This window comes from Alosa pseudoharengus, unplaced genomic scaffold, assembly GCF_046254945.1.
Source record: "Alosa pseudoharengus isolate Yale_2024_CS ecotype anadromous, Long Island Sound unplaced genomic scaffold, YU_APseudo_1.1 YU_APseudo_1.1_scf_20, whole genome shotgun sequence".
Classification (NCBI taxonomy): domain Eukaryota; kingdom Metazoa; phylum Chordata; class Actinopteri; order Clupeiformes; family Clupeidae; genus Alosa; species Alosa pseudoharengus.
The window spans coordinates 29,682,072-29,703,976 of record NW_027468664.1 but is presented as its reverse complement, the minus strand read 5'-3'; the positions used below and the strand labels follow the sequence as shown (position 1 = coordinate 29,703,976).

Sequence of the window (21,905 nt, the reverse complement as noted above, 5' to 3'; positions counted from 1 at the left end):
CACCTACAGTGTCATTTTCTTAATAAACTAATACAACATTTTAATGGGCATATCCCATAGCACAGCGGTTCCCAAACTTTTTTCCCCGCGGACCACCTTCTACATCCTGACTCGGCTCGCGTACCCCCACCATCCAACACATAAAAAAGTAACTCATTCTATTGACGCATTCCAGGCATCGTTGTTTAATTAGCCGCACTACATGATAACATAATAAAAATGTGCAACTGGTCTATGAGCTCTCACGTTAAAAAAAAACAGTGTGGAGAACCACATTAGAATGTTTAGGTAGCATCGCACTGCAGACCACGCACTGTGGCTTTGGGCAGTCTGTCTCCCAATCCACGTGAAGCCTAGGGCTATATGCCTCATCATACTTTTGTTTTCTTCGTCTCGTTCTTTCTTTTATCCCCTGCGCTCCATCTCCACCTTCATTAGTCTGCCCCCATCCCATTCCATCGTTACCTGTGTCCTGCTGTTTCTCTCGCTTCTCCTCTTCGATCGCTTTAATTAGGCCTTTTGGACAGTGTCCCTGTTTTTAGCCAGTTTTCCATGTTTACGCAGCGTTCTACCTAGCCTATACTTCAACGAAACTAACACGCCAGATATTCTGGCTGCCCGCAGGAAATCACGTGTAGCCTATTGTGTGTAGCTTATTTTTTAATGAAAACATACCCTATTATAGAGTTTACAAATGATTTCCTTTAATTTCACGTTTCCATATCATTATATGGAATTCCATATAATGGAATTCCATTAATGGGGGGCCATACAATAAATTGATTTATATTACTGTACACCAACTGGCCTGTAGGTGGCTGGACACAGTTTTCTGTGAATATCTCGAGAACCGTAGGGCCTAGGAGGACCACCTTTTTTTGTATGTTGGTCTTAAGGGGCCATGTCAACCCATCCCATTACCACTCAATTCATGTATAGCGCCATCTAGTTAAAAATTAAAAAGCAAAAAATTCTTTTAATCACAATATCTCTGGCTGACATGGTCAAAACTGCACAATATTGAAAGTGTAAGCTCATTATGACACCCTCTGAATGCATGCCAAGTTTCGTGGACTTTCGTTCATGGGGGGCCATACAATAAATTAATGTATGTGTACATTTAGTGACTGTACACAACCTGAGTTTTCTGTGAATATCTTGAGAATCGTAGGGCCTAGGATGACCAATTTTTTGCGTATGTTTGCCTCCAGGGGTCATTCCATTCCATATGCACACATGTGCATAAACAGATATTCACACACACACATACATTCACAGTAATCATATGTATGACACATACACACACAGTAGACATATGTACGCATGCATGCACATGCACACACACAGGCGCACACACACACACACACACACACACACATACGTACACGCACACATGCACACAATTCAAGAATTTCTCAGAATTTTGAACAGGCAAGATGGGGGCGGGGTTGTACAAAATGTATTTTACATGTGAAATCTATGAACTAATCATGTTTTGGTACTTGTTGTCTAGCAGATACCAGTGATAATTGAGTGTGCATAATTCAGTGAGACAGTTAGAATCATATATGCCTTTCAGTGTGACTTATTTTTGTAGAAAAAATGTGCTGGACTGGGCGGCGGTCATATTTTGTACTGCTCTGCGGTACATCTAGTTTTGCTGATTGTTGTAGCCATTTACAGTAAGTCAAACAAACCACCTGCCAAAAAGTACAGACTACAGCACAGGTGTCAACATAGCCAGTGGAATAGAACCCAGGTGAGATTACCATTGCTGTGTGTTTGGATGTGTGTGTGTGTGTGTGTGTGTGTGTGTGTGTGTGTGTGGGTGGTATTGTGCATTACTGGGCAAGCTGAAAGAGCAGAGGTGTGATTATGGACAGCATTGATGTGGTGCTGCAATCATGACAGAGTTGCGCCATCATTTCATGTTGAATGTTGCACAGACACTTAGAGGCCTGAGCAAAAAACAAACTCTAGTGATGTCTCCAAGACCAGAGCACACATAAGAATAACTAGATGTACCGCATAGCGGTACAAAATATGACCGCCGCTCAGTCCTGTACATCCGTTCCGCGAAAATAAATCACACTTCAATTTGTCTCCATATTTTACTCCATCCCCCACTCTTGAAACTTGTGTGTATGCTTGTTTGGCATGCCTGAGTGTGTGTGTGCGGCTGCACAGAAAGTAGCCTACTGGTGCTGAAAAGGTGAATAGATTGTAGAATAGCCAAAGAAGATGTAGCATTGTTATAAAACCTTTAAAATCTCTAAACAATCACAAGTAGGGCAGTTCATCACAGTTCATCCATTGCAACTGGATTGATGAAAGGTCACTTACACCTGTAGGCTACATTGTATTTGGGAAAAGCAAAAGGTATCAGCATCATTTTATTTATTTATTTATTTATAAATAAACAAAAACATCTCTGTCAGTTCCATGCCGTTTTCAACAGCTATCAAAAACAAAGGTCATTTTTGGATGGATGGATTTTTTGTGAATGTTTCTTCTTCTAGGCTACATAAGATTTTAGTCATCCTTAGTTCATGTAATACTTTATTGTCAATGCACAAATTAAGTAACAGTAGTCTGAAACGTTATTGTTAATGCACAAATTAAGTAACAGTAGTCTGAAACGAAATGCTGTTTTACATCTAACCAGTGGTGCAAATAACTGACATGTCCAAATTGATGAAATGACATGTCCTTGATGAAATGCGTCGCTAGACTGTTCATACACATTTTAACGGGCCAAAGTTGAAGAGCTGTTGTCCGTTATTGTTCGTGCAAATATAGGCTGATTCATGTTCCCTTGCATTGTGTAACTGAGCTCCATGGCTGGCTTTCACCAGACCAAGCTCAATCTTTTAAAAAATCAAAAAACAAATAGCGGGAAGATCAGGCTGGGTTCACCCAGTCTAGTCCATAGGCACCCGATATTGTTTAATTCTCCGATTGAGATATCCACGCTCTGGCTATTCTAAATGCAAAAATGCATCAGGGAGTTATGACAAAACTGTAACTAACAAACTAGATCCTAATAGAAAGCTGTTAGCTTCCCTAAGCTACAGGTAGGCTTATAAGGTAGGCCTATTTACAACATAAATTGTCAATAGGCTAGGCTATGCTGGCGACACAAATAAAATCTTCTTTGGAAACCAATGGCTTAGGCTACGCCTTACAGTATCAAGCGGACTTAAACTGCCATATCGTGGCGAAAAGTTGAGAACTGGGACGAATGAAACACTTCTTAATTAAATGTAACAAAGACATCGTAAAACACTGAAAGTTAATATTTTGTCTCTAGCAACCTACATCTATCCTCTGTCAAATACAGTTGCATCTACAGCTCTGAACAAAACCGTTCAAGAGTTATTTAAGGAGAAGTCGAACGTGCGTTTTGTTTCATTCGTCCCTCCTGGCTGGGACGAATGGGACGAATGAAACATACAGATTAAATTATGTAAACTTCCCACAATTTCAATATTTGACAACATATCATGAATAGTATTTCAAGTAGGTGTTATTTTAGATAGATTGCTGCTGGGCTAGGCCTTATATGTCTTGGTTCATGTCTGTTAACAAACTTATTGACGTCACGGTAAAGCGCTTATCTCGCGGTTATGGAAATAGCATGCATTATGCCATTAATATAGCTAGAATAATGCATGTTTCGAATTATATAATGTTTCTATAGTACAAAATGTTATTTCACTTTGTTTTTACGTGGTTAAAACCACCACACATCCAAATAAGTGCCCTTCATGACCGACTACATAGGTTAACATGGCAAAACTCGACCCCCTACCTGATAGCCCCAAATATATTTGCATCTTTCTAAAACTGCTTTTCCATGTCTCACCTGCATAAAATATAGTATAAACACAGATATGTGTGCATTGACTTAGAATAAATGGGGTTTACTGCCTGGTCGGGACAAATGAAACAGGTGTTTCAATCGTCCCGCCATAGACATCTAGCATTATAGGCTGTTTTGCATCTATTACAAACAAACATGCAATGTGAACGTCTGGGATTGGGGAGAGCACTAAATGCTCTACTGAATAAGCATGAAGTCAAACCTTTAAATGAAAAACACTCTTTAATAATTAAAAAAAAATAAACCGCTAATGAAGTAAACTTGTGACCATCAAAAATCGTTTATCGCCTGTAACTCCGTGATACCAGGACGTAACAGGAAGGCATTTGGCTGAGCAACGGAGGATAATATGCTCTATGTTTTGTCCAAATGATGACTGTCTATCATCGTTGCACTCGGAGAAAACCGGAATGTTTCATTCGTCCGCTGTTTCAATCGTCCCGGTTGTACCCTAATAAAATTCACGCAGCTCCATGAGTCAAGGAAAGCGCGAATGAAGTAGCCACTTCTAAATGGGACCCACTACACAGTAGCTTAAGGTGTGATGCTAAAGCAGCCATGAAATGAAGGTGTTTGGATACTTCACACACACGTGCTTTTTAATTTCACAGACTTAACAGTGGTCCCCAAACTACGGCCCGCCACCTCATTTTAGGTGGCCCCCAAAACATGTCCGTGGTATATAGGATCCGGCCCGCAGGGAGTACGACATCGTCAAACTATAACCTCCGTAATTTCCACCATTCATTCTCTATAGCGGGTCTTAACAGTAAACATGTAATACTCTTTTTGTCCACTGGTGGTTGTTTTGGCGCTGTTTCACGTTTGCCATCGAAAAAATGTAGGCCTACCTGCAAACAATGTAAGAGGCCTCTGCTGACTGCATCCGTGCTCAAAGTATTCTAAAAAAATATCAATTAATTGTTAATAACTAACTTACTTCTATTCAATTCATAATTCTGGAACTTTCTGGTGTAATTATTTATATTTTTTATTCACTCGTTCAAATGTTGATACAGAGTTCACAAAGTTGAAAGTCAAATCAGGTGAGTGAAAGTTAGAATGGTGGTCATTTCAGATGTTTCTGCCACCACCATAAAACTCATAGTTTGAGAACTTTAAATTATTTGTAGGATATTGCTTGTTCACAACTTGAGCTGTGTATGCAAAGTTCAGAGTTCAAAATATACTTTTGGGACTCCCTGCTTATAGTTTTGAGAATGCTATTATTAGTATTAATTCATTTGAGCTACATTTTACACTGATATGGCATGATGGCAATATAAACACAGATAACAATGGTATTAAATTGCAATAGCCTATAGATTAAATGTAATGGAATAATCAACTAAGGTAGACTGCCTTTGTTCACAGCGCTAAGCTATTTATGGTTACTGATATACTCCGAGTCTCTGGCCCTCTCTTAGAGCCAGGCATAGTGAGCTGGCCCTCGGAAGAAAAAGTTTGGGGACCACTGGACTACAACTACCAAGCTGGAATCAAAGCACATCGATTCCCCTCTCACACCCTGCACGCACTTAAAACAAAATAAACAGGCGTCTCAGTCTCACGCATGTAGGCAAAACTGTATCAGACCGGTGTAACGTTGGTAAATCTTCCATTGCACAGAATGATTTTTGTAGCACGTGCAACAAATGACAGTCGAAAGATACAATTACAGTGCTGCTATCAATTTGCTTGGTATAACCGCATTTATAGTTTTCTACAAATGCAATCAATCAAATTGGCCTCCATCACTCAACCAACGCTAACGGTAACATTACCTAGGTCCTTATTGATATTATAAGATTAACGTACCTGCAGTAAAAACCAAGCATGTCCGATAAACATCCTCAGATTTATTTCGGCTTCAAGAAGAAATGGGAATTACATTTTATGTGAACATTGTCCTATCCTTATTAGACGTTATCTGTGGTAAACAGTCCTTGTATGAAGGTCCATTGTTTTTCCAACCCACTTTTAAAGGAGAATTCCGGTGTGATTTTGACCTAAAGTGTTTTGAAACATGATACCGAGTGTGAACGTATGTCTCATAGCCCATCTCGGCTTGTCCCCTGCACTCCGAAATCTGGCGCTAGTTAGCCGATGCTACCAACAAGGCGGTCAATGGTTGTGCCTCGGCATCGGCATAGCCATGCAAATAAATCACTGTTTTACACCATTTACGAGGCTCAATGTATCTCCACACTTCATTGGTAGACTTCCAAGGGCCCTGAGATTTAAAACGAGACATTGAGAACTTTGAAAAAGCACTGGTAGTTTACTTACAAGACGATTTATACAGACAGTATCTTCTCGAAGTTTAGCGTTTGCAGCCATCTTGAATTTAGTCACGATAAGTCGAGCGACGAGTAAGAATGAACAGGTATGATAAGGGATCAGATTCCAAAAATAATTCTGTGGAAATGCATGGATTACAGTTTCTTCCAGTAGCAGCAACTGGAATCCATGCATTTCCACGGAATTATTTTCCGTGGGGTCGCCAATTATTTTCTGTATTCAGTCTGAAATTATTATTAGGTGAAACAAAGGAAAATAATATTGCCCTTTTCTGCCTTTTTCTTATTTACACGCAGTTAAGAGAAGAGAGAGGGTTTTTTTCGTCTTTCAACGAGATCTGGTTCAGCCTATGGGCTACTGGTCCGCTGATAGAAACAATGTAACTATCTGCTCCCACTATGCAAACTCAACTTGTTCCCGCTATTTTAAGTAAAACAAAACAAAAGACATAGGTAGCCTACTAGCCAAAATGGACAGGTGGCTGCTTAAAAAATTGAACAAAAGCTCGGAAGTGCCATCTACCAGTGCGTCTACTCCTCCGTGATCCTCAGATGGGACAAGTCTAACGGCCGGTGAGAATAAAAAAGAACAAACGGCGCGTCGGCTTTATCAGAAAGAATTTCTGAAATATGCATTCACTTGCCAAGTTAAAGATAACCTCAACCACCCACAATGTGTGATTTGCGTCGATGTTCTGGCGAATGAGATCTTAAAAACTGTCAAAATGAAACGACATCTCAAAATACAGATGTCGGCTCAGCACCGTGGAGGAAAATCTCCGTGTCGCCGTATGCAGCATTCCTCCTAGAATTAACTTGCTATGTTCAGCATGCCCACCCTTCCCATTGAAATTGTTAAAGATAGTAAACCAGAAAAGGGAAATAAAAAAAATATTGTTATTGTTATCGCCATAAATATAATTAATGTAACGTTGTAGGCCTAATGCTGTGTGTCAGGGCCGTAGTCACCATAGACATTGAGGGGGACGTGTCCCCCCCAATATTCAAATATGACCAAAATGTCCCCCCCAATATACGTACATAGAAAAAGAAAGAAAGAATAAAGCGCTATACTAGGCCTACAGGAAACCAACATGCATCAGAAATGTAATCAAACGTAACTAACGCACAAATTAGTGACCTATGGTTCCAGAGTAGGGGAGACCGGGGCTGATTGGAACACTTTTCACTCTCGGTTATATTTCTCCGTCTTACAATGCGTTGAAATGATCAAATTGTGATTAACTGAAAGCTTGGGATCTCAGCTACAAAATGTATACATTCAATGTCAACAAATGATCCCTTGTTTTGAGTTATATATGATTAAAGTGGTGTTGTGCACGTGTTCCAACCTGCCCCATGCACGGGGTTGGTTGGCACATGTAGTCGGGGTTGGTTGGAACACCTATGTTATAGTCCTTTGCAGTACTCCTTTTGCTTTTGTTTGAAGTGCTCATCTATATCACTACCTGTAGGGCTTTGCTGATTTCTTTTCTGTGTGTTTTTCTTCAGTAGGGCCCACCGTCAAGACCAATTTGGTCCCTACCGATTTTTTTTTACTTAAAATGTTTAAAAATGTCTGAAATGCTTCCAAATGTAAAACTATGTTCAGTAATTACAATAACAATGTTAAAATAAAGATTGATGATGTTTTTATGTGTAAAATACAAAGTTTATAGATTTGTCACAAAATAGCCATAGAGAATGTATGTGCCAACCAACCCGTGTGCCAACCTGCCCCGCCCACATTAGGTCAAACTTTTTTGCATCAATGCTGTTAGCCTGCTAATATCGGTCACCTCTGGTTTTTAAACTTCATTTTAAATTATAGATGAGTCCCCTAGCAATCAATTATAATGAATATTTTTTATATATCCCTAACTATTACCCTTCTAGGATGTATTTAGTGGGAGGTGCATATTCTAAGTTTTGACACTACAAAATAAAAAAGTTGTTCTCACCTAAAGGGTTAATGACCTGGAGACCAGTTACATACGTGAGTTTACTCTACTCAATAAGGCCGTCAGTTTAGTGTTGGAATTTTGTTGCAGCTCCCTCTAGTAGCCTGGATATTAACAGTGTCTCAACCTGCCCTTGTTCCAACCAGCCCCGGTCTCCCCTACCCTACATCCCTGAGTGGTTTGTCCTGGTGATTTTCCGTTTTTCGTTAGTGGCGTGCGCTATCAAAAGCTTCCATTTACTGCACCCTACTGCGGTGAGGTAGGGCTGTCAACAATATCGCAAAAGCTACCGGTACAATTTTCACAAAACTTATTGGAAAGGTGTAGCACAGGCTAAGGAAATCCCATACATGTTTGGAGCCGATCAGACTGAAAGGGAACATGTTCCATATTGTAGCCTATTCTTGTAATGATAGCGAAAGTGAAACGTTTTATTTTAAATGATGAATTTGTGCAATCCTGTGTCATTTCTTTCACGTCTTTCAACATAAATAATGCATTCATATGCTAGTAGTAATGCCAGAAATTACCGTTTATAGGCCTCTTAGAAAATGATTGTTGCATCTTGCATATTATTGAGATGCGCACTCAATCGCGCATCCATGCAGGCCAAACGTGATCAAATGTGGCGACAGCACACAAGTTGGAAAAAACGTTTACAATGTGATGATAGCCTACAGTTAATGTGAATCGCGGACAATAACCAAAGAAAGGAATTTGGACCTCCATTCACCAATTAAAGGCTGTAGTAGGCCTAGTGTTTCTACATGTTGGCACAAAACGTAATTTCTGTCAGAAGCCAGTCTATAATGCATACAGGGGTAACATGAAGTGAGTCAGACAGAAGAGGGGCCTGTCTTAGTAGCCTATTCCTGAATCCTGTCCCTTTCAAACTGTTAAAATTGTGTGATTAGCCGCCAGCATAATAAAATCTAAATTAAAAGACAAAATCTTATTAGGCCAAACCTATGAGTCTTAGCCTTAGTTTAATCTTCAGGTGTAAGTAATAAGTCAAAGAACCACATTCTGTGTAATATAGAGGTTATCATAAGATACTCTAGTTTGTAATTTCTTTTAAAGTATACATTTTGAACACAAATGGAGTCACGGGTCCAGGGATGGATTACTGAATGGGCTTACTGGGCCCAAGAGCTCAGGGGGCCCTGAAGCCCAAGCCTCTGTGTGAAGTTGCTTCTTCTCCACCCTTCTCTTTTCACAAAACTCACCAGAAGTCATCTGGTGGGTCATTTTTTTAAAAATAAAAAAATCTTCCGTGGGAGAATGCCTCAGGACCCCTCTATCTGAAGGGGGGGCGGGGGGCATCTGTGCCCAGGGTTTCATAATCCATCCATCCCATGCCTATGTCCATCAAAAGTTTGGAATACCCTAATTGACTGACCTAACTAACGACTTGTTTGTGATTTTTAATAATATTTTTGCATGGTAGGAAATGTATTGAAATTCTGTTTGGGGGTCCCTCAGACCCCACCACAGATTTGGTCCCCCCCAATGTTGACATCATGACTACGGCCTTGCTGTGTGTGTGCGTGCTTGTGTGTGCGCGCGCTACGCACATAGCGCTCTGATCTGATATGGCGGCAGCCTACACTTGTTTAATCGTGATTGTTTGGTTTTCTCGGTTCTTGTTCACATGGAGTAAATAAAACAAATGACTTTGCTTTCTAGTTTTTGCTTGATTTAGTTGTTAACGTTTGAGGGGGGTATTTGAGTAAGGACTTAGAATGGGTTTGGGGAAAGTGGGGTCGCCAGACCTCGCCATACTTTTTTGTGGGGTCGCCAGACAAAAAGTTTAAGAACCACTGATCTAGTGGACAAACGACTACTTATCGCCAATACTGGAAATGCAGCCATAATGATGATGATGAATATTTATTTATTTATTTTGGCTTTCTTTTAATCCTACTGAATTTGTAATTATGTATTGGCCGTTCTAATACCGATAGTATGTGGGTGCCTGTGTGTGTGTGCATGTGTATATGTATATGTGTGCACCGCCATCTACAGGCCAATGAGTGTACAGTCACTAAATGTACACATAACCTAATTTTTTTAGGACCCCCCCATGGATGAAATTCTATGAGAATGAGAGAGAATGCCAGGTCAATCATACACATAAAATTTGGTGCAGTTCTGAACATCTTAACTGAAGATAGGGGCAATTAAAGCAGAATAATATTGCATTTTCATTTTTTACCGGGGGGGGGTGCAAATCACAAATGAGTTATTATGGGCCAGGTTGATGTGGGCCCTTGAGACCAACATACCATAAAAGATTCTTCACCCTCAGTGCCACGGTTCAGGTAGTTATTTAGGAAAAACTGTTTTTTTTTGCGGTTCGGGGGGCCCAGCACGGGGAGGGAGTGGCCCCCGGGGACGAAACAAAATTTTTCCGTAAAAGTCTAGTGGGGCTACATACCCACCAAATTTCCGGTGGTTCGGTGTCCCGGGTATCGTTGACCAAAAATTCAGGAAGTAGATAACGGGAAAAAAAAAAAAAAAACTTTGACAATCCCTATATGACCGCTTCGCTAGCGGCGGTCATAATAACATTTTGTATAGAAACCAGGGCTTTGAACCGGTTCAAGGAACGAAAACGAAAACCGGGAAGTTTTTGTATTTTACAGGGAACAGAAACGAAACCGGAAACGTTATTATTTTTTATGTTCTGGAACAGGAACACTTATTTAAAATAATGGTAACCGGTTAATACCGGTTTTATTTCGTTCCTCAAAGTTTTCGTTGCCTAATTAACTAAAAAAAAAAAGTAATTATTTTCCTGCGCACGTTACCATGACGGCTGAGGTTCACTTCCTGTGTGACATCACATCAGACATTCGCTGACTGAATGGAGAGAGAGCGATGGATTACAAAGTCTCCACTCCACATCTTAAATAAGAGGTGAATTACGATCCATCGTTAATTAAAACGCTCATTCCAAACACAATGGACTAGCGAACATTAGGCCCAGGCGCGCCTGCAGGTGTACGTCCGTACGCACTGTGCGTACCATCAAGCTAAGTTACTCAACAACAGAACATTTCCCTTGTGTGCGTGTATTCACACCAAATTGGCCTACCATACCTTCCCAAATATGCACAGTATTAGCTGCATGCCATTGGGCTATTTACCATCTATTACGTAAAGTTAGTTAACACGTTATCAAAATTAACGTGCACGCATTTTGTTTGAGCAGGAGAGAGAATACGCACGCAGACACGCAATAGGCTACTTGTTGTTTTCTTTTACTCGGCTATCTATATATGGTTATCAGCACACAATGTTGAGCTAATTCACTAACTCAATACTCATCATGGATATCACAAGTTTAAACAACGAAAACAGAAAGGATTGGAGGCAGCAAAGCTAGGAGTTATTCCAGATGGGCAAGGTAGGCAGTGTGCTTGTCAGAACGTTAGACTGCGCTAAAGCCAGACGTCACGTTACGCTAGAACAAAACTAAAGGTAACTTTAGCCTGTATACGGCTGTATCAAGTTGTCCAAATGAATAGGTCATTGTAGACATTGTCGTTGTATTATTGCATGTGGATGTTGTTATGCTATGTAGGCTACTTTTTTGCTGACCAATGCACGGACCTAAAACGGACATATTGTTCACGAGTGATTTTTTTTTTGCGGGGGGGGGGGGGGGTGGGTGATGGGTGTGTGTACCATAGCATTAATTCCTGCAGGCGCCCCTGATTAGGCCTACTGACGACAGTTGCAATTTGTTGTTGCCCGAGTGACATAATGATGTGTCTTAATAATGTTGTTACGTTTGTGTGGAAATTTTCTCTTTTAACAATAAACTACACATTTGAAATAATTGTAGGCCTATTTAATTATTATTATTATTAATAATATAATTATTATTATGTAATAATGGTTGTAATATTATTACATTTGGTTTAAGCTGGATGAGAAAGATGTGACATAATTATATAGCATTAAACAGCTGACAGGAACGAAATTAACCGTTCAGGGAACAGTATTTTTTTGTTCTAACCGGTTCGGGAACGTCAATTTATTGGTGGAACTCATAACCGTTATAATAACCAATATATATATTCCAAAAATAATTCTGTGGAAATGCATGGATTACAGTTTCTTCCAGTAGCAGCAACTGGAATCCATACATTTCCACGGAATTATTTTTGGAATCTGATCCCTTATCATACCTGTTCATTCTTACTCGTCGCTCGACTTATCGTGACTAAATTCAAGATGGCTGCAAACGCTAAACTTCGAGAAGATACTGTCTGTATAAATCGTCTTGTAAGTAAACTACCAGTGCTTTCTCAAAGTTCTCAATGTCTCGTTTTAAATGTCAGGGCCCTTGGAAGTCTACCAATGAAGTGTGGAGATACATTGAGCCTCGTAAATGGTGTAAAACAGTGATTTATTTGCATGGCTATGCCGATGCCGAGGCACCACCATTGACCGCCTTGTTGGTAGCATCGGCTAACTAGCGCCAGATTTCGGAGTGCAGGGGACAAGCCGAGATGGGCTATGAGACATACGTTCACACTCGGTATCATGTTTCAAAACACTTTAGGTCAAAATCACACCGGAATTCTCCTTTAACAGAGACGCAATCTATCTGAATATCTGCAATCTAGCAATCTATCTGAAACTAGATGTACCGCAGAGCGGTACAAAATATGACCGCCGCCCAGTCCAGCACATTTTTTCCACCAAAATAAATTACGCTGAAAGGCCTATATGATTCTAACTGTCTCACTAAATTGCATTATCCACACTCAATTCTCACTGGTATCTGCTAGACAACAAGTACCAAAACATGATTAGTTCATAGATTTCACATGTAAAATTCATTTTATACAACCCTACCCGCATCTTGCCTGTTCATAATTCTGAGAAATTCTTGAATTGTGTGCGTGTACACGTTTATCTTTGTGTGTGTGTGTGTGTGCGTGCTTGTGTGTTTGCATGCATGTGTGTTTGTGCATGTGCATGCATGCGTACATATGTCTACTGTGGGAGTATGTGTCATACGTATGATTACTGTGAATGTATGTGTGTGTGTGTATCTGTTTATGCACATGTGTGCACATGGAATGGGTTAACATGACCCCTGGAGGCAAACAAAAAATTGGTCATCCTAGGGCATACGGTTCTTAAGATATTCACAGAAAACTGTGTCTGCCCTACCCTCCTTTCGGGGGGTGCAGTCCAGCGGGGGGGCTACAGATCAAAACGAAAAACGATGGTTCCATGCTATCCATATGGGGTTACATGCCCACCAAGTTTCGTCTACCCCGGTCTTTCAGTGTCCCGGGAATCCTTGACGGAAATTTGGACATGCGAAAAAGAAAAAGAAAAGAAAAAAAAAAAATCTGACTAAACCTATATGACCGCCGCTTCGCTATTTGAAGCCCATTTTTCTTTTATGTAACATATTGTGTATTAGTGTAGGCTACATAGCTTAAACTGTGTAGGCTATGTTTAAACAGTAGGGCCTATTGCGAGTTTAATGTCAGCATGTCGACTTTAAAGTCGACACGTCGAGATTAAAGTCGACATTACATTTCAACTTTATTCTCGAAATGTCGAGTTTAATCTCGCCATGGCAAAAATATTTTTTTTTCTTCATGTGTGGCCCTAATACTCCGTCGTAAGATTGTAATGCCAGATGACGTCTTTTTTCCCCGACGTCCAGTATTGACATCCACGGGACCTCTGTATAACGTCCATAATAGGTTAGTCCAAATGGGGTCATGGTTAGACGTCAAAATAGCGGACCTAGTTTGCACGTCCTGCAGTCTTCCTGAATTGGTCTTGGACCGACTGACGCAATAAAGACATGATCTGTATGTCCATCAGACGTCTAATGACGTCTAATGTTTAGTGTGTTAAATCCGGTCTATGTATGTCTGCTTTAGTTGACAGCACGGTCACTAGATTTTAATCAGTCAGGTTGAAGAACTGGTGTCCGTTAATGTTCGTGCAAATAGGCTGATTCATGTCCCTTGCAGTTTGCAACTGCGAGGTCCATGGCAGGCACCCCACAGAACTGTTTCATTTTGCGAGTGAGATGTCCACGCTCTGGCACCCCGTCTGCAACACGTTCACCCCCCAGTTTCATGAGCTATTCTAAATGCAAAAATGAACAGAGGGAGTTATGACAAAACCGTGACTGTGGTAGTTAACAAACTACATCCTAATAGAAAACGATTAGCTTTTGTCGTGGAAAATGTCCACTTCTGAATCCAATTTGCCAATTAACAATTACCACTTGACTATTTAGTAATTTAGCACTCTGGAACAAGGCGTCCGAAGGAAACAATGTAGACAGAAGACTTTCTGAAGACTGTTGATCTTTATTCTCCATATTGCAATGATAGTACAGCCTAACCAAAGTCCAGACCAACCGTCAAAGCAATAGGGAGGAGATGTCATCAGCTGGGGCCCCCGACGAAATCTGCCTACAGAGGGCTATACACTATATTTTATACCCCTTGGCCCTCGAGAAGTGTCACCCTCTCACGCCATCCCCAAAAACACCTTTCACCAATCAGCATTAAGCAGGGTCGCTTACATTGGTGGAAGCCATCTTCCCATCATGCATAAAACTATATGCAAACCTGTCTAATGCATAGGAAACATATGTAAAATAGAGGTTTTCTGCTTCTTTCCAGTTTGGGGAAATAGGGCCTTCTTATCTGATTCTCTTCCTAGCTGGACAGGCCCTAAATCATAAGACACAGCAGCCTCCTACTCCCTGTCCTGTCCGGTGCTCACCAGCTGGATAACACCTCCCTTCCCTTGACCATGTAAGGAGGAGATGCTCTCATCCTGGTACCCCCAGTACTTTTCCACTCACCTCACTCCTCTGATAGTTGGTCTGGCCTACACAAGATACAATGACCTCACCCTGCTCACAGCACATGCAGTGACATAAAAACTTATGACACTCATGACTACATTCTTCTAAAACATGAAAACCCATACAATATTATAAACCCTTATGAAACCCATGATTACATCCCTTTAAATCATGAAAATCCACCATACTTTCCTGGTTAAATGTATCAGTTAGGCCTATTACACAACATAAATTGTGCTGGCGACCCCTCCTGCGGCCCACTCGTGGGTCGCGACCCAGTCTTTGGGAACCAATGCTGTAGTGTGTGAGGTCGGCATGCTAACCATTAGCCTAGGAGGCGAGCGACCTTATCCAGTGCTAGTGTTATTATAGCTTTTAGTTACTTTACGCTATCCTGTTTTCTCATAGTCATGGAAGATGCCAGTAAAGGTGGGACCTATGTTGGAGTTGAACCCATGGGTCTCCTTTGGAGCTTGCGACCCGTTCCTGGTAGCAGACACGGACTCAGGTGGTGTAGCTATCAGCTACAATAACATTCAGGAGACAGTCTCCGATAAGGTCACACTGAACATGATCTTTGTGATGTTTTAGGTTACGAAAAAGAGACGTCCTGTCACCAATGGTGGTGAACATATCCGTGTATAAAGGTCACACAAACCAGGGGTTCTCTGAAAAGGACGCCTTGGCCACGGTTGTCACGGAGAGATGGTACCTGACGCCAGGTGTGCAGCGTGTGGACATCGGGGATCGAGGGGTTAAAGGCACACTTTTCATACCACCAGGTGCAATCCCCCAATCTGCCTTTCTCTCACACATCTACACACTCACTCAAAAAATATGACGGTTGTAAGGTGATTTTGCAAACCATGCTTGTTCATGTAATTGTACTCAAAACTCAAAACTCAAAACTCAAAACTTTTGCCTGAGGAAGACCCAGCCGGTTCGAAACGTTGCAGCACTTAATAAATGTATCGGAGTTTTAGCAGAGTGTGGGCATTTCATTCCTTTTGTGTTCATGTAATTGTGACATATTCAAATACAAACTAAATATGTCACAATTTTGTATGCAAAACTGGGGAAAAGATGACCTGTTGCAACCATAGGGCACTGCAGATTTGAGAGTTCAGACTGCTAGAGTCTTTCTGTTGGTTTGGTATAGCATGGTTTTACATGTATGCTTCATATTTGTGTATGCTTTGTGTGTGTGTGTGTGTGTGTGCAGGCCCAGGGCCCTTCCCTGCAGTGCTGGACATGTGGGGAGCGGTTGGGGGTCTGGTGGAGTACCGGGCGGCCCTCCTGGCCTCTCATGGCTTTGTTGCCTTGGCGCTGGAATACCTTGGTGCAGACAAAGAGCGGACATCTGATGTTGAGACTGGATACTTTAAGGTGTGTGTGAGTGAGTGAGTAAGTGAATGAGTGTCTGTCTGGTGTCAAGTTGACCTGGACAAAATTCATCTGTATTTTGTAATTTTGTCAAATTAAGCTGTCATTTTGTAAATGTTTCTCAGAAATATAGTAGGTTAGCCTTTTCTTTACCTACAGGTCCAAACTGTAGTTGGTTCATTGATTCCCCAGGACTAAAGTTAATGCCCTTCACTTCAGTTTGGGGATTGCAGCTCTTTTCAGTGACCAAAAGTTTAAACTAACTCTGCTTCACTACCTCTGCTTTGGTCGCAAGCCTCCCTCTTCCGACTTCTAACTATTAATGCGTTTTCTACTCCCTTCTCTACTTTTCTACTTTACTTCTCCCCCGCTCGATCAATCACTCTCTACACACTTTAGTTGATCTTAAAGGAACCACAACACTTTATAAGTGTAATTGCTGCTGTACCATGGAGGACAGGCATTCGATTCGTCATTGGTGATAGGCTTATATTATGTAAAATGGCTGCAATTAAAATGGGAGATATCGTAGGGCTTATTGTATTATTTTCCAAAGTAAATTTGCAAGAAATTAGGTATAAAAACAGGGTCAATTTCATCTTGAAACAATTGTCAAAATTGTCTTCAGAACCATAGTTTTGATGTGTCGTTACACCAGTACTATGCCTACATTCTGCTAGACTTGCGTGCTTGCATGTGTGCATGTGTGTGTGTGTGTTGCAGAGTCAGACGGCGTATAAGCTCCTTCAGACCCATCCTCAGGTGTGTGCAGATCGGGTAGCTGTGCTCGGTCTGTGCTTTGGAACCTCTGTCACACTCACACTAGCAGCGTACTCTAAAGTCGTACAGGTGAGTCGCACTGTCTTTCTTTCTGTCTGCTTGTCTGTCTTTTTGCCTAGTGGTATCACAGTTGTTCTGTAGAATGAAATTACTACAATAAATAAATGCAATAATTCAGTGTGATTTCAATGTAAAATGTGTGCTAAGATGAAGTTAAGATGTCATACAAGTCTGTTATATACAGGATAAATGTATAAATATTGTTTTATTATTTCAAACCTTCTATGCAGTGATGTTCATAAACATTTCACTGATATCTTGCTTGTCCACGTCTCTTTCAGCCCCGGTGTTGCGTATGCATCAGTGGTAGCCATGTTCACCCTGTCAACAAGCCCCTGATTGAGGTCTTCCAGGTCATGATGCAGTGAGTACTAGGTGGAGAGTGCACTATGTATGAGTGCACCAAGTAAAAATAGTTTGTATGAAACCTCTACACCGTCAAGACGTCACCTACTGGCCGAGCATATGTACTACAGCGTTTCTACTCAGGTTTTTGCATGTCCGTCTGTTTTAATTTCTGAAAACAACGTAATGTGGATGCAAAACTTCTTGAATACACAAAGGAAAAATATTGTTTCTAAAACCTTTGTTCTTGTGTGGATTAAGCTTTAGTAGCCACCGTAAAACGGATACATGGTAGGACTTTCTGAAGCTGGGCTTACACCTCTGTACACTGGGGCATGCTGCCTCTGGTTTGCTTCAGTATTTAAATGAACTGGAGCGGCATGATAAAGGTTCTCTCTGAACATGATTATTACAGGATGTCAAAGAAGGAATATAAGAATGTGTGTGTGTCCGTCCGCAGGAACATGACAAAGGCACGTATTGATGAGAATAATCATGTGGTCTGGAGAGATGTCATTCTACCCATTCCTACTGAGCCAGACCTTAAAGTGGATGTAAGTGTGTGTGTGTGTGTGTGTGTTTGAGGAACACTGCAGCCCACAGAGTAACAGTGACAACAGGTAGCCCACCAGAGTGGCCGTGACAGTGTTTTAGGGAGAAAGACACAGTTTGAGTACCTCCACCCCATACGCTTGATGGGCGTGTGTGAACATTGTCTTTGTGATGCTGTTTCTGTGTAGGTCAGCAAGATGACACTGTTGAGTCCGTGCCTATTTCTCATCACGGATATTCACAGGCAGCATAGTTTGCAGTGGCTGTGTGGATACATTTTGTAAACTTGCACTAAGTGTGTGTGTGTGTGTGTGTGCGCACAGGTGGGCCGCATTAAGTGTCCTATGCTGATTGTGATTGGTCAGGATGACCAGAACTGGGCCACGGTAGAGTCCACTGAAGACGTGAGTCGGGATATTCTCTCTATCTATCTATCTATCTATCTCTCATGAATTGTTCAAAAGGGAAAAATATTGTGTTATTTTAACCTTTTATTCAAATTCACATATATTTGGTGTGTGTGGACACAGATAGAGCAGATGATGGAGCGGGCGGGGAATCGCCACCTCCTGACGGTGTTGTCGTATCCAGACGCAGGTCACCTGATCGAGCCGCCTTACACACCTCACGTCCGCTTCAGCAATTTCATCACACAACACAACATGGAAAAGGGTATGTACACAACCATACACACACACCTTACTTTCGCTCCAGCAACTACATCACACTACACTGCAAGGAGAAAGGCACACACACACACACACCCTTCCTAACCTGTCTGTTGTGTTGCAGTGTTGATGCTGTGGGGGGGTCAGACGAAGCCTCATGCACACGCCCAGGAGGACTCATGGGAGAAGATCCTCCTTTTCCTCCAGAAACACCTTTACCAAGACTTACCACCAGCAGCCAAACTTTGATGATAACACACACACACACACACACGCGCGCGCTTGCTGCGCGTCGGTGTCCGGTTCGCCCTGTCGGGACTTATAGCTTCAGTACTCTCAAGATAACTTTATACGGCTCTGGGTATTCTGTAAGGGATAATGTGTAGAACGCCGGTCATTATTGGGAAAATAAGTCCTGACAGGGTGAACCGGACCCCAACGCACAGCAGAGGAGTCTTGTTCCGCCCTGAAGAGACTTATTTTCCCAATAATGATGGCGTTCTATAGCAAAAACGTATTGAGTCGTAGCTTTGCTACAATTGTAACAAAACCAGAACGCTGCCCTCAGAACGTTGGTTCGGTGTGTTTGTGTTGTAGTTCTTTCTAGGGGATATTGGTGTGGATACATACGTGGCGATAAATCTACAAATCCTGTGATAAATGCAATACCTGCTCGCAAAATAAGTCTGCGTCTCCTCAGAGTTTGTTAAAGTTCAGCTACGTGTGGAAAATGGTAAAGTGTACTTTCAACGAGACGTGGCTAGATCACAACGATTTCCGCTGTTGGTTACAAGCGGTACCCGGTTTAGAGGCACACTAATAGCTGCCCCCATAGCAAATTGTTCTTTGAATAAGTAAAAGAATTTGATTCTCATTTGAGTTATGCAGATGCTTGTTCCCTAACACCCACAATATTTACCAAATTCACAGCACTGGTAATGACATGAGTCTGTTAAAGAGGCACACTAATATCACCTGGCTGCACTAGCTGATATACAGTGGTACTGTGGTAGCAGTAGTTACAGTCCATTTCAGTGAGTTCATGGCACAATAGAAAGGTCTATTTACCTACAGTATATTCTTATAAAAAAAATGTTCAATACTTTTTACATGGTAGCAACTAGATTAAGGTCGTTTCACGTAAAGTCCGGATTGTTGGACAAAATGTTTGCACTAAATCAGGTAATTAAATGCATGTGCTCATATTGGTCTTTACATACTAAGGAGAACATTTGTGCAATCTCAAATGTTGTCCTTGGTGTGTAAAGACTAATAAGAACACATCTATTTAATTGCCTGCGTGATTTTGTGCAAATGGCCTATATCGTCTGAAAATTCAGACTTTGTGTGAAAGAAAGGCCTCTGCACAGGCACTCCGCAACTTTCGATTACGTTAGATTCCATTGTATTAGTCTGGTAGGAAGGAGGGGGTCACCTGCACCCGAAAGATATATTTTTTTAACCTAGTTTTTTGTTATCTTTAAGGTGTCTAGAAAAGGAATTTTGATGTTCCCCACGCAAATTATTGTCCCATATGTGTTTTTTTGTATCATCTTTTGTGTCCGTGCTTGATTTTCGGCTGTAAAAAATGAAAACTTTAAATCTACATAGAATCTGAACAATACATCCTACAGACACAATCCACCCCAATTTATCTTCGTCTTTCCATGCGGAATTGCTACATATGAGGATTGTCATGGTTAGATGATGTATGGTGGTATTAAAACTCAAATAAACACCAAAAAATGTAAAAAATCGTGACATTGGATCACTGGAACTCCTCCCCTATGGACCCTGTTGATATATGTTTTCTAACTTTTGTATTTTTACAGTCTTTAAGATGTCTAATAAGCAAATGTTGATGATCCCTACTTGAAATATTGTCAAATGTTGGTCCAAATGAACATCTCCCATAGTAAGGAGTTACTATTCAAACCGTTATATTGGTATTATATTTATTGAAACAAAACAGAAAAACACTCATATAGTCAAATATGTGGATATATAGGGTATAACAAATCCCCGTTAGAATAAACTGAATTAGAAAAGAGTGATTCTAATGAAAGGTCAAAAGGTCAAGGGCAATGATGTCTATACTGTACATAATACGACAGGTCTTCATAATCAATCTCTTGCTCCTTGTCTTCTTCACCATCTCCATCCATCTCCTCGACTGTTTCCTCCAGCAAGCCAGTGAGTGAAGTGGGGAGGATAGGTCACAACACACTGGTTCCAGGGTACCCTCTTCAGTCTTTTCCCAGCCTTGACCAGGATCATGGGGCTTGGGACACCAGAATATCGGTGTGGCTGCTCTCTTGTAGATGGCCAGACGGTGGTTGTCACAGTTGATCTGTGGGACCAGGTTGTCTCTGCAGTGCAGGAGCTGGGGCAGATCCACCTTGGATCTGGTGGTAAGCGTCTCATCCAATCTGGTGGTAAGCGTCTCATCCTCTCTAATAATTTTTTTTCACTATGATGCTGCGCATGTTGTTCACAGATTTTTCACGGGCCTGGCCATACATTACACAATCTAAATGCCTCGATGTCCTCCACCACATCTGGCTCCACAGACCACTGATCACCAAGTTTTCTGAGGACATAAATAATTATAGTATTACAAAGTCACAATGTATCAATATCTATGTTCAGCATTAATTGCCATTACATGCTACAGAATATCTGACTAAAACTATTTAATTTAAGGCTGCAGGGTACTTTGGATTACTCTGTAGCTTGTAGCTTTTTCAGAGGTCCAATGTTTCCCTTTGCCTCTAAAGGCACTTGTAACGTCTTCCCCTATGAAGACGTACAGGCCGAGTATTGTTGTGCAGTAGTCTGCCCCCTAACATTCTGCCAGTTCGCTGACATTTAGGATCCGCCTGTGCTTTCTGGTCCCAATGTCGACGTAGATGGTCAGCGGGACGGATTAGGCGTGGTGTAGGAGGATGAAGAAAATGTCTGTGTTTGGAGTCCTCACCACAGTCACCTTGTGCCCCAGTTGAGCGGCATACAGCAGGTGCAGAACAATCTGGGTCTCAGTCTGTTCCTGGGTTGACTCCACCTGAGGTATCTCACATGTGGTCACCTGAAACAAGTTACTGAGTAAGG

General features: G+C 41.4%; 1 protein-coding gene across 1 annotated transcript in view; it reads left to right on the top strand.

Annotated features, from left to right (window-relative positions):
- LOC143136493 (peroxisomal succinyl-coenzyme A thioesterase-like) overlaps window positions 1-19,046 on the top strand; it is a 29,224-nt gene extending 10,178 nt beyond the window's left edge. The window contains exons 2-10 of the mRNA XM_076297217.1: window positions 15,418-15,517; window positions 15,601-15,791; window positions 16,232-16,395; window positions 17,122-17,241; window positions 17,514-17,596; window positions 18,038-18,131; window positions 18,453-18,533; window positions 18,660-18,801; window positions 18,922-19,046. Of these exons, the coding sequence (XP_076153332.1) occupies window positions 15,418-15,517; window positions 15,601-15,791; window positions 16,232-16,395; window positions 17,122-17,241; window positions 17,514-17,596; window positions 18,038-18,131; window positions 18,453-18,533; window positions 18,660-18,801; window positions 18,922-19,046 (1,100 nt within the window). The remainder of the gene's footprint in view (window positions 1-15,417; window positions 15,518-15,600; window positions 15,792-16,231; window positions 16,396-17,121; window positions 17,242-17,513; window positions 17,597-18,037; window positions 18,132-18,452; window positions 18,534-18,659; window positions 18,802-18,921) is intronic.
- The last annotated feature ends 2,859 nt before the right edge of the window (window positions 19,047-21,905 follow it).